The sequence below is a fragment of the Danio rerio genome, chromosome 25 (assembly GCF_049306965.1).
Source record: "Danio rerio strain Tuebingen ecotype United States chromosome 25, GRCz12tu, whole genome shotgun sequence".
Lineage (NCBI taxonomy): Eukaryota > Metazoa > Chordata > Actinopteri > Cypriniformes > Danionidae > Danio > Danio rerio.
The window spans coordinates 32,755,065-32,768,440 of NC_133200.1; the positions used below are offsets into that span (position 1 = coordinate 32,755,065).

General features: G+C 36.2%; 1 protein-coding gene across 1 annotated transcript in view; it reads right to left on the reverse strand.

Moving 5' to 3' along the window:
• Positions 1-1,537: 1,537 nt before the first annotated feature.
• ces2b (carboxylesterase 2b) overlaps positions 1,538-13,376 on the reverse strand; it is a 66,926-nt gene continuing 55,087 nt past the window's right edge. Inside the window, exons 33-37 of the mRNA XM_021470705.3 lie at positions 11,518-11,595; positions 11,289-11,436; positions 10,435-10,584; positions 4,710-4,782; positions 1,538-1,910 (exon numbers count right to left, since the gene is read on the reverse strand). Of these exons, the coding sequence (XP_021326380.1) occupies positions 1,733-1,910; positions 4,710-4,782; positions 10,435-10,584; positions 11,289-11,436; positions 11,518-11,595 (627 nt within the window). The 3' untranslated portion in view covers positions 1,538-1,732. The remainder of the gene's footprint in view (positions 1,911-4,709; positions 4,783-10,434; positions 10,585-11,288; positions 11,437-11,517; positions 11,596-13,376) is intronic.

Sequence of the window (13,376 nt, forward strand, 5' to 3'; positions counted from 1 at the left end):
CCAGGTCATCTTCCAAAAGTCTTCGTCTCACAATGCGTGCAGATGCGCTCACACCTACCTGCTGCCATTCCTGAGCAAGCTTTGCACTGGTGGCATTCCCGCATCTGAATCCTCTTTAGGAGACAATCCTGGCACTTGCTGGACTTTCTTGGATGCCCTGAAGCCTTCTTAACAAGAATTGAACCTCTTTCCTTGAAGTTTTTGATGATCCTATAAATTGTTGATTTAGGTGCAATCTTAGTAGCCACAACATCCTTGCCTGTGATGGCTGCACACTTTTCTTTGCAGGTCACCATGGTTAACAATGGAAGAACAATGATTTCAAGCATCACCCTCCTTTTAACAAGTCAAGTCTGCCATTCTAACCCAATCAGCCTGACATAATGATCTCCAGCCTTGTGCTCGTCAACATTCTCACCTGAGTTAACAAGACGATTACTGAAATGATCTCAGCAGGTCCTTTAATGACAGCAATGAAATGCAGTGGAAAGTTTTTTTTTTTTTTTTTCAGGATTAAGTTCATTTTAATGGCAACGAAGGAGTATGCAATTCATCTGATCACTTATCATAACATTCTGGAGTATATGTAAATTGCTATTATAAAAACTTAAGCAGCAACTTTTCAAATTTTAAATATTGGCCATCACTGTAGGGGATCATCTGTTAGTATCTAGCCTGGAGCGCCATCTGGTGTACCTTTGAAGCTAAGAAGGAAACAAATGATGAATTATTGGATGAATCTACAAGGGCAGGAAATAAATAGTAATCCAGCATAAAGAGTTCTTATTCCGAGTTGGGAATATGGAAAAAACAAAACCGTTTTTGGAAGAGAAAGCATGGAAGTAGCTTAGGAGATGGAATTAATTGATAAAGGTTTAAACAAAGCAGTACCAATAGCCACACCACCACCATGGTTATATCCTTTAGGATTAGTTAATTTGGATTTACTGGACAATAGTCAGGACTATAGAAACATCGCTAATATTTCAGGAATAATTGAAGATAAAATTATGACAAAATATAAAGAATGTACTGAAGTATACACAGATGGGTCAGTAAATTTGGAGTCGGGCAGAACTGGGTTTGGTGTATTTGTACCAAAATTAGACATATCAATTAAGAAAAGAACAGATTACCTAACAATATATACAGTAGAGCTGATGGCTATAATTGCTGTGCTGTATTGGACAGAGGAAAGTGGCTTAAAGAAAGTGGTTATATGTGTATATGAAGTTTTTTTTTTATTTTATTTTATTTTATTGAAAGCGAAAACGTCTTTACAGGTAGCGAAACGGCTCAATTAGCAAGTCACATGTTTACATTTGATGTTAATCGACTATTTGAAAAATGTAAATCACTTGTCGATTCCATAATCAGAATATTGTCAATAGTTGTATTGCTGTCGTCCATGTAGATGCGAAAATCAAAATCTCAAAGCGCAAATTCGTGACTAGTTTGCACACGTTGCATTCGAATTCAGGGAGGTTTGCAGCTTTAGCCTTCGTTTGTTCTCAATAAAATGGAGGGGAAAAAAACATAAGGTGTCCGACTTTTATTTTTCAGTGCATAACATTAGTTATTTCTTTTAAAATACAATCTGACAGCTAAAGTTCTGTCAAAGATCTTTAAAATTGCCATCAATATATGTGATAATAAAGGTCGTTATTTGATCTTTACATGGTAATATTGTTATTCTGAATCACAGTTAATTGTCTTGTCATTTTTTTTTCTTTTACAGTTCTGAGTGCTTGGTTTTTCCTTGACGTATGAGTTCTGGAAGAGTCTTGGTCATGAACTCATAGTGTTTGTGCTTAAGGTTTTTCCCAGGTTTCTGTTGCAGTCCGATGGCAAGATACTCATTCTCATTTTCATATTCTGGCCAATGTGTCAGACCCGGACCATTGGGAGACCTGATGATGAAAAAAATGCCAATATTAGACTTTCAAACAACCTACTGGTCATCACATTCACTAACGATGGCAACACAAAATGGTTTTGGTATTATTGTTAATTCGTAAAGACATACAGTGAAAAATTAGCTACGTTTACAGTTGACATTATTGCATATGGATTTATTGGGCATTCTTTTTCAGACATTATGGGGATTATGGGGAGTATTTAAAACAACTTTGATTAGTTCTTAAAGCACTATTTAACACATGAAAAGCAAGTTTTAATGGGATAGTTCACCCAAAAATTAATTTGTCATTTAGTCAGCCTTCACTTGTTTCAAACCTGTTTGAGTTTCTTCTGTTGAACGCAAAACAAGATATTCTGAAGAATGTTGGAGAAAACTGCGATTGACTTTGATGGTATTTTTTGTTGTTCCTGCTATGGATGTCATTGGCTGTTTTTTTTCTAACATTAGCCCCTTTCACACATACAGACCTTTCCGGAAAATTACCGGCAATTTTCCAGAAAGGTGTGTATATGTGAAGAGGCCCTTTGTGAAAATACCGGTAAATTCGTTCCAGCAATTTTCTGAAAAGAGAAGTTGTAACATTACCGGTGTTTTCAAGGAAAATTGCCGGAAAGAGCGCGTTGACTTCTAGCCAATCAGAACATTCAGACGCATTCACGTCCCAGCGGTTTATGAAGATAAAAGCCTTTGAATATTTTTCCAGAAACGTTTAGCTGCTAGATGTTAGTCAGATAATGTTTCTATGTTCTTTATTAATGCCAACTGTGTAAAAAATTATCGATAAGATGCTTATGAAAAGCTGTTGTTTGTTTACCTTCAAGCTTTTCTTCCTTCAGTTGGATATAATACAATTCTATGAGTTTTTTTCCCCCCCCATCAAGTCCAAGTGTTTTTCCATTCTATTTAAATTTTAGCAAAGCACTGTGTTTAAACCTGCAATTGTTTATTCCTGCTGTTGTAATTATGGATTTCATTCCAAATACTACGTGATTTTTACTGTTTAGCTCAATTTAACGAATTTTAATTAAGCATTTTTTTGAGTTTCTCTTAACTATTTATCTATATGACAATTTCGCAAAGCACTGTGCTGAAAACTGTAATATACACATTTATGCTGTTCTTTCATTTTACGGCGAATGAAGCTCTGCACAAGACTTTTGGCCAGCGGAGAAATTAAAATGGTCGTGCCGAACTGAGTCTGGTTCTCTCAAGGTTTTTTTTCTTCACTCCCATTAGGTGAAGTTTTTTTTCCCTCTCCGCTGTCGCCACTGCCTCGCATGGTTCAGGATTGGTAGAGCTACGCATCGATGAATTTGCTCTTCAGTGTTTGAACTCTCAGTAATGATTAAATCACACTGAACTGAGCTAAACTGAACTGAACTTAAACACTAAAACCTGAACCACACTGTTCCAGTTACTATGACCATTTATGTGAAGCTGCTTTGACACAATCTACATTGTAAAAGCGCTATACAAATAAAGCTGAATTGAATTGAATTGAATTTAAAGTGTCCTTTTTTTGAAAGCAAAAACGTTATCCTTTACGTGTAGCAAAACGGCTCAATTAGCGAGTCACATGTTTACATTTGATGTTATTCGACTATTTGAAAAATGTAAATCACTTGTCGATTCCATAATCAGAATATTGTCAATAGTAGTATTGCTGTCGTCCATGTAGATGCGGAAATCAAAATCTTAAAGAGCAAACTCCTTTCTATGTTCCTTCTTAATGCCACCTGTTTAAAACATTATCGATAAGATGCTTATGATCAGCCATTGTTTGTTTACCTTCAAGCTCTGCTTCCTTCAGTTGCTTGGCGCGTCGCACGTGCACATAAAGCAGCCGATGAGCACCAGCACTAACATATTATGTAAATCTCGACATGCGAAAGTGTTTCTCTACATGTTTTCAATGAAGTTGTTCACAATACTCATCCATCCATTGAGTTTGTAATGTAGTCAAATGTTTACAAATACAAGCACAGCCGTTTAGAGCTTATTTCTGGTTAATGATGTCAGAATTTACTGGTATTTTGGAATAGATGTGTAAATGGTCTTTTCTGGGAAAATTACGTAACATCTGTGCCTGTGTGAACAGCGCTTTTTTTTAAATCACCGGTAAAGTCATTCTGGTCATTTTCCGGATATTTACCGGTATCACTGTGTGAAAGGGGCTATTGTTCAGAATGTCTTGTTTTGTGTTCAATAGAAACTCTTGAATGCGAATAAATAGTGAGAAAATGTTCAACTATCCATTTAAAACTTTGTGAGTCTAATCTCAGAATTGTGATTTTTACACAACTGCAAGTTATGAACTCAAAATTGCAAGTTGACATCTCTCAGTTCTGAATTTCTTCTCTAAAATTGCAACTTTATATTGCATGGTTTAATTCTAAAGAGTGTATAAAATTGAGATTTTATAAAATCTTTGGTCACACTTTATTTTGATGGTCAAGTTACATAGCATCTACCTGCCAACTAATTCTCATTAGATTATAAGTAGACTGTTTGGTTGGGGTTAGGGTTAGTGTAAGTTGACATTTACTTACAAAGTTTCTTATAAATAGTTAAATGTCTGTTGAATATCAGTATCAAGAGATATTAAGCAGATAGTCTACTAATACTCAAATGGAACATCAAAATAAAGTGTTACTGAATCTTTTGTTTTTAATTTGTCATTAGATTCACTCAAAACTTTTCTATCAGAACGTTATGGAATTATGCTAATTTTCTCAGTTTACCATATCTGGCCAATAATCCACTCATAGTGACAAAAGAAATATTTTACCCAGTGTGTGCAAAGTTCCCCCAGTAGGCCATCACAGTCCTGCAGAGCTCGTTTTCTTCTTCTGTGAAAGGAGCTGAAGAGATACAAACATTCAATGATCAGTCGCTGTTCATTTCTGTTCGATTTTGGATTTTTTTTTTAGTCTAATGTAAAGAAAACATCCAAAACAGACTTGTATATCTGCAAGCTTAAATTATAGACAGTATTTTCAGAATTATATAATGATGAAGAAATTCCCCAAATTCCCTCAATAAAAAAAATTCTCAACTTCAAAAAAAAATTTTAATTCTGAAAACTTTTAAATTCCAAAGTCGCCGCAATTCAGAGTAACTTTTTACATGTTAGTATCAGTAAATAAATATTACTTACATTTAGAAGATGTAAATACCCCCATTTAGCCACTTTTCAAATCTTCTGACCAATCAAATTCTCTCAAGAATCTGACATGCCCCGCCCCCTTCAATACCCTATTGCGAAATGCACTTAAGTTCAACCACTCTCATTGGCAGAGCTGTGACAAAAACAAAATACTATTGGCTGTTTACATATTTTTAAAGAGGGAGGGGCTACTATATGTCCCACCCTTTCTTCATATTCCAGGTCAAATTATTATTATTTTTTTTATTCTTTATAAGTGTTTGTGTCTGCAAACTTAAATTATAAGCAGTAATTTATTAGATATGGAGTGATAAAAAGAGATTTTCCAAACTCAGTAAAAACCAACTCTTCGACTCCATGTAAAAAAACTCAAAAAATCTGGAAGATTGGTCATGTCTGTGTTAATTCAAAATAACGTGTTTTAGATTAAAGTATCTTTATGCAGGTCTTAAGGATATCAAAATGTAACCAAATTTGCATTTAAAAGATTTATGCAGTCAGTCGCTTTTCAGATACTCTGACCAATTGATGCTCTCCAGTATCTGACATGCTCCGCCCCCTCCAATACACTATTCAATTCAATTCAATTCAGCTTTATTTGTATAGCGCTTTTACAATGTAGATTGTGTCAAAGCAGCTTCACATAAATGGTCATAGTAACTGGAACAGTGTAGTTCAGTTTTACTATTACAAAATGCATTTAAGTTCAACCACTCTCACTGGCAGAGCGGTGACAAAAACAAAATGCTATTGGTTGTTTATTTTTATTTTTTTAAAGAGGGAGGGGCTACTACATGTCCCACCCTGTCTTCATATTTCAGTTCTAATTACAAACCAGAGTTTAATTTTCATTGTTTATTTTAAAAATTGTGTCTGCAAACAAATAAGCCGTATTTTATTAATTATGGAGTGATAAAAATAGACTACCCAAATTCCCTCACTAAAAAACATTTTTAAAAACTTCATCGTGAATTCAAAATAATATAATTTTTTAGATGTAAGTATCTTTAAGTAAATCTTTAAGGGTATAAAATTGAAACTTTAAATGATATAAATATCCCCCGCTTGTAGTTTGCCACTTTTCAAATCTTCCGACCAATTAAAGGGCACTTAGGTTACCCCTTTTTTTCAGAGTTAATATGAGTCTTTTGTGTCTCCAGAATGTGTCTGTAAAGTTTCAGCCCAAAACACCTATCAGATTTTTTTATACATTTTATTGAATTCTATATAATACATTTTTGCACCAGGAAACAGTTTTTGTGTACTGCGCCTTTAAGGCTAGTCTTCCCCGCCCACTGTTTCTACATGCCTTAATCTCCTCCCTTGGCTGCGTCAGACAACAGACAGGCTTAAAGGAAGAAGATCTCACGTAACGTTTGTGAGAAATGCTACTGTAAGAACTTTACCAATGAGTATTTGATGCATTTATTGAGTTGCATTGATGAGTCACACAAAATGTCGTTACAAAGTTCACGCACACACACAAAGATAAACAAGTGGGAGGGGCAACTACATGTCCCACCCTGTCTTCATATTTCAGTTCTAACTAATTATTTATTTTTATTCTTTATCATTTTTTTGTGTATGCAAACTAAAAATAAGCAGTATTTTATTAATTATGGAATATTAAAAAAGAGATTTCCCAAATTCCCTCACTAAAAACCGACTCTTTGACTCCACCATGTCAAAACTATGGAGACCCGGTAGAGACTTGATGGCGTTCCCTCGCAAAGATGTTTTGCGTTCCCCCACAAAACTGTTGTTCGACAAACACGTCAGTTCACACATGACAACCCTTCTATTTTTGCCAGGATTCTCCCATATTTTACCATTATATCCTACTATTAGGTATTTTCCCATATTTCTCTCATATTTTTATTCTTGAAAGCATGTCAAAATTACTATAAAATGTCTGAATTCATTTTCTTTCCGTTAAAGCTGTGCGTCAATCAGCCCCCCTTCATATGCAACCTCTGAATCAGTGAATGCATGTATAAGCGCTGACTGACTCCCAGATCAACTGTACATGCCATTTAAAGAGGAGCTAAAGTGCAGGACAATTTGGGATTGGGGTGTGTGTTTAAACAGACAAATACACTTAGTAATATGTAAACATGCCAGGACGTCCTGCGAGTTTTATTTTAAACACAACTAATTTCCTCTTAAATGAGCACAACCAGTTAAAGTATGCTTTTGTTATATATCAGTGTGTTCGTAAAGTGACACCTCTGTTATCAAACAAACATTTTTATATTAATTTTAACATGCTTTCGAGATTAAAAATATGAGAGAAATATTTAAAAAAATAACTAAAAATAGGATATGATGGTAAAATACGGCAGAATCACGGCAAAAAAAGGAGGGTTGTCATGTATAAAGAGAAGTGTTTGTCGAACAACAGTTTTGCGAGGAAACGCAAAACTTCTTTATGTGGGAACGCAAAAAAATTCGAAAAAATATGTTTACCCATCACTCTATTTTTTCTCCCACCCATTTTTTTCTCCACCATCACGTCCCTTCCGGGTCTCCGTACAAAATGAAACAGTTTTGTAAACTCAGAAAACTCAAATTCGAAAGTCATCGTGAAATCAAAATGACGATTTTTAAACACAAGTATCTTTAAGTCTTATGTCGAATCATCAAGCAGATCGCTCGGCTCGTCTGTGTTTGTGCTCAGTAAACAGCGGTGGGTGAACTGATGAGCTTCTCTGCCAATCACAAGCATTTCTGTTGAGCACGTGAACACAATGGCAGGTCAGCGCTGTTTTAAGAAAGCCATCAACACTGCCTTAAACGTAAGTGGGATATTTAAGGTTTTTCTTTTAATTCAGTACCGTTGTCACATTCACCAGCGAACAACCACCAGATGTCGCTGGTAAACACACACACACACACACACACACACACACACTTAGGACTACAAATCTGCTGATAAACTACATATTCAGTCATGCCACACACACACACACATCTCCTCCAAGTCTCCACAGATTAGACTCCCACAGCTGATCCTGCTTCAAGACTGATTACACACAGTATTTAAGCAGCACACACACTCATTCACATTGCAGAGTCTTGTTATCTGTCACAGTGACATTACAACGCGTTTCCTTTGTGTGTCTTTGCCGTGTTTTTGATCCTTTGCCTTGTTTATTTATTTAATTCTGTTTGCTGACCACTGCTTGCCTGACAATTCTATAAAACTGCACGTGGATCCAAACTTCTGTTGTTGGTGTCACTTCCCCGAGGTTACAATCGTGACAAGTCTAAGAATCAGTTTATTTACTCGAGTTTGATAAATGGCATCTAAAACGTGTGTTTGGGAAAGAAAACGTTAGTGACTACTGCCATTTCTCTTAACTTAGCTGAAAATGAGCTCTGATATCCCTTTTATTTTCCCCATTCATTCAGAACGGACCTTTGGGTGACGGCTGTGGAATAATACATTTGTGTCACTTTATCTTCGCTGATAAGATATACAGCCAAGTACACAAAGTTCCTACGCAACTCTAAACGATACTTCCAGGTTTCTTCCCACCGCAGCCTCGACTTGGTGGCTGCGTGAAATCAGGCTATAGCAAGAAAAAACTATGGCTAAAGTCCAGTGCCACTAAAGCCTCCTTTGTGTTAAAGTTAGAAAAGATAAAAAAGAAACTTAAATAGGTTTGAAATAGGTGGAAAATGACGCCAGATTTTTTAATTTTTGTGTGAACAATCCCTTTAACCCCAGCCAAAGACCGGAGGACCAAACCAAGAGCATATTACACAACAATGTACTAAATATTGAATAGTTTTTCTGTTGCATTTGGAAAAGAAAACATGTATTAATAGCTATGTTTCCATCCACCTATTTGTATGCGCATTTTGTATATGCGCATAAAAAAAACGGTTGAGGTAAACGACATGATGCGCATACATTTTGAAAATGTGCATAAAAATCTTATGCGCATAACTGAGAAGGATAAACTTTTTATTCCATTAGATGCACATAAACTGCGAAGGAAACTGCACAAACTCCAGTATGCGCATAAAAAAAAGTCATGTGATTTTGCTAAAAAAGATCATGCGATGATAAAATGTGTGAATGGAAAAACCGTCAGGCTGAGCACACAGTAAAACATCTGAAATGTTGTTTTGGTCATTAGGAAACGCCTTAAAGAATATCCAAATGTAACCAAATTTGCCTTTAAAAGATATAAATATTCCCAGCTTTCAGTTTGCCACTTTTCAAAACTTTCGACTAATCGATAGTGATGTGACGTTGTGCGCCGAGGCTTCGAAGCATGTATCAAAAAAACGATACATCTCGCAGTGAAGCAGTGTACCGGAGCTTGATTCGTTTTGCCATCATCACGTGATCAGTGACGTCCGAAGCTTCATTTTCGCATATACCCACGTGACTGCTTCGAATTTTGATTCAAAGGTTTAAACACCATTATAGTAAAGTGTTTAGCAAGAGATTAGGCGTCGATTACATACATTTGTACTGTTTCAAAGCACTGCACCAGTCCCACACACCAGTAATTAAACTAAAATACAATAGTAATTTTTAGTAAAAAGGTTCTGAACCAAACTAAAGTGTATTAGCGTATTTTTTACAACTCTCTTTAAAGAAAACCACCGCATATCGTAGTATTGTCTTTAACACAGACCATTTGGCGAGCGCATCCGTATAGTATCAATCTCATGGCGTCCTTCTAGAACACTCGCCTCCCATACAGGAATTGCTGGTACGATCCCCGCTTGGAGCAAGACTAATTGTATTATGATAGACTTTTGATTACCTTGGATTTCACAGTCATCAGTTGTGTAATGTAATATATCTTGTGTAAAAACTACAGTAATTGAGTAATTTGTTTATATTGCTGTTGTTGTATTACTATAGTACATGAATAAGTTGGTCAGTAGTGAACATTTGACATTATGGCAACACAGTGCTTTCCCACACTTTAACCAGAAGAGGTCCTCATCGAGCTCTGATTTAGAAAGCTTCGAGTAACGAACCTTTTTCCGATACAATTGAGTCGAGCGCTTCACTGGTTCAGAAAGCTTCATTTCACCATCACTACTAATCAAATGCTCTCTAGTATCTGATATGCCGCGCCCGTTCAATGCATCATACCGTTTAATGCGCTTAAGTTCCGCTCTCACTGGCAGAGCGGTGACAAAACAAAACACTAATGGCTGTTTTGGCTATTGGCTGTTTTTTTTAAAGGGGGAGGGGCTACTTTATGTCCCACCCAGTCTTCATGTTTCAGTACAATTTATGTCATCCAACAATAATGGTGATAAATATTTCCCCCTGTTCCCCAGCAGTGTCCTGTGTGCTTGTGATGATGGAGTTTACCGCTTATTCTGAGATGGGCTTTAGCGAAGCAGGTGCCCTGGATGAAGTAGAGGTCATCAGCGTGGTCCACACCCACGAAGCTAGGCCTCTTCTTCTGGAGGAAGCTGGGCGGATGCTGGAGCTCATACAGGTACACTGGAGCTCCTGTGCCTACAGGAAAACACAGCTCTTACTCTTCCACCTGCATTCAGCTACTCTAGTTAAAATGATTGAGGAGCTAAGAGATATGATGTGAACATAAGAAGAACGAGTTAACATGAAGGCTTAGAATTACACTGTAAATGTATTGTGCGAGGTGATACGGTGGCTCAGTGGTTAGCACTGTCATCTCACAGCAAGAAGGTCGCTGGTTCGAGTCCCGGTTGGGACAGATGGGGTCTTTTTGTGGAGTTTGCATGTTCTCCCCGTGTTAGCCTGGGTTTTGTTCCGGGTGCTCCGGTTTCCCCCACAGTCCAAAGACATGCGCTATAGCTGAATTAAATAAACTAAATTGGCCGTAGATTGTGTGAATGAGTGTGTATGGATGTTACAGAGTAAAGATTTCTATTATATTCATTTATAATGTATTTAATGCGACCGACAAATAATGTAACTATGCGATGACTAACATCAGGGTTCATCAAACTGCATAAAATGTCAATTTTAATGCATTTATGAATGTAGAAAGAGTCATTTAAATATGACCATGTTAAAAAATAAGTTAATTTAAATAAAAAATCTATTTCGTTATCTCAAAATTGAAGGTCAGCAAGCTACGGATTAATATTTTTTCCTATAATCTGAAATAAATGTGTTATTTGTGTGTTATAATCCCAGTTGCAGTGATCTGGTGTACATTAATGATCTCCTCTCACCGCTGTGGTGTTTTGCCAGTTGCAGGGCAGGGATGTTAAACAGCACGTCTCCCATCATCTCCCGATAAACTTCACGGATTTCAATGGGGTCGTGTGTGTCGCCCAGATATTCCTTCGCCACCAGATCAATGATCCATCGATCCTTGGGCTGATTATAAAAGTGAGAGCAGATTCAGAATAGAGATGTTCAAATAAACTCTGGAAAGGTGTACTGTAAAGGATGTCTTACATCAGGATATGTGAGCGTCAAGGCTTCAGCGATTTGCTCTCTTTTCAACCCATTCATCCATTCAGGACCCAAGAAATACTGTGGCAAAAAACAATAATAATAAATCAATCACATGAATTTACCGTCAATGCATATAGACTTCAGTTAAAGTGACATAAAAGTGGACAGAACAATAATAATATTAAATATTAAATATACAGATGAAGTCAGAATTATTAGCCCCCCCCTTTGATTTAATTGTCTTTTTAAATTATTTCCTAAATGATGTTTAACAGAGCGAAGACATTTCCACAGTTTGTCTAATAATATTTGTTCTTCTGGAAAAAGTCTTCTTTGTTTTATTTCGGCTACAATAAATGCAATTTTAAATTTTTTTAAAAACATTTTTGGACAGTATTATTAGCAACTTTAAGGTATTTTTTTTCTCTTGTACAGCAGGGATTCCCAAACTTTTTTATTGTGGGACCCACCTAGGCAAGTAATTAAATCTCCAGACCCACCATAATATTTTAATATGGAAAAATGGGTAAAAAAAAGTATCCATTCAAAGCATTCAAAAATATATGATGTATGGCTTTTTGGATTTTGCGAATTTGATATGCACAAAATGAGGCTCGAAGTGCTTTTTGTGGGATGCTGGCTGTAACTGTGATCATTTTTTGGTTGAAAAAGATACTCTTCTTTTTTTTAGAAGAGAATATGATCGACTTTTGATTAAGCCCTTTGATTATGATCAAGCCCCGTCACATCACAGTCTATTCCACTGCTAGTGTATATTGTCATAAGAAACTACATAGCTTTTTAATCGACTATCACAAGATAAGAAAACGTCAGATAAATATGCCAATGCAATTAACGTTATAGCTGAATAGATCTAATATTTACACATTTGCTTGAGGAAGGACTGATGGGGGTAGTTACATTACTATTACTATTTTCCATAACATCTATGCCCTTCCATAACATTAGCTGACGTTAAAACTAACAGATAGCACTATAGCTATTTATTGATTATCAATCTTTCAATGTTGGGATGTAAAAAATATTGGACAACAAATAGCTTCAAATGATAGAATACATAGCAAACATTAGAAAATATTGACAATAAAATAAAAGGTTTAGCCCATTAAAATCAATGGCCTATACAGAAATTAACAATAAAGCTAGAAAATCTATTAAACTTTTAATTGTATTTGCATATTGATTAAAGTTACTATATTTACTAAGTGAAGAGCAGCAAATGAATCTCTCATTGTGTTTTGTTTGATAACAGAGGTGTCAATGTAAGAATGCACAGATCTATAATGAAACATTCAATTACTTTAGTAACTGTTTGTGCTCATTTAAGAGAAAATTAGTTGTGTTTAAAATAAAACACGCAGGACGGAGCCAAAAAAAAAAAAAAAAAACTGAAAAAAAAAAAACGAAAAAGAAATAAGCACTTTTCCGACGGTCCCTTACTGAGAGCTCCACTTGCCGCGAGCTCTCCCAGCTAAACACAGATTGCGAGGGCTCAAACGGAGCAGTGCTCGAAATGTCGAGCGAAAAAAAAAAAGAAAAAGACAGCTGTGAAACATAACCAGCTTTGTCTTTTTGTAGGAAACACACTTTAGATATTTTAAGGGCAAGAGGTTTTTGAGTTATTGCCGTCAATCGTACTGGTTTTGATTCACCGCAATGTAAATATAGCTGCAGCTATGTGACGTTGCGCGACCCACCTTTGTTCACTGTGCGACCCACTAGTGGGTCGCGACCCACAGTTTGAAAACCCCTGGTCTACAGAACAAACCATTGTTATACAATAACTTGCCTACTTACCCTATTCTGCCTAGTTAACCTAATTAACCTAGTTAAGCCTT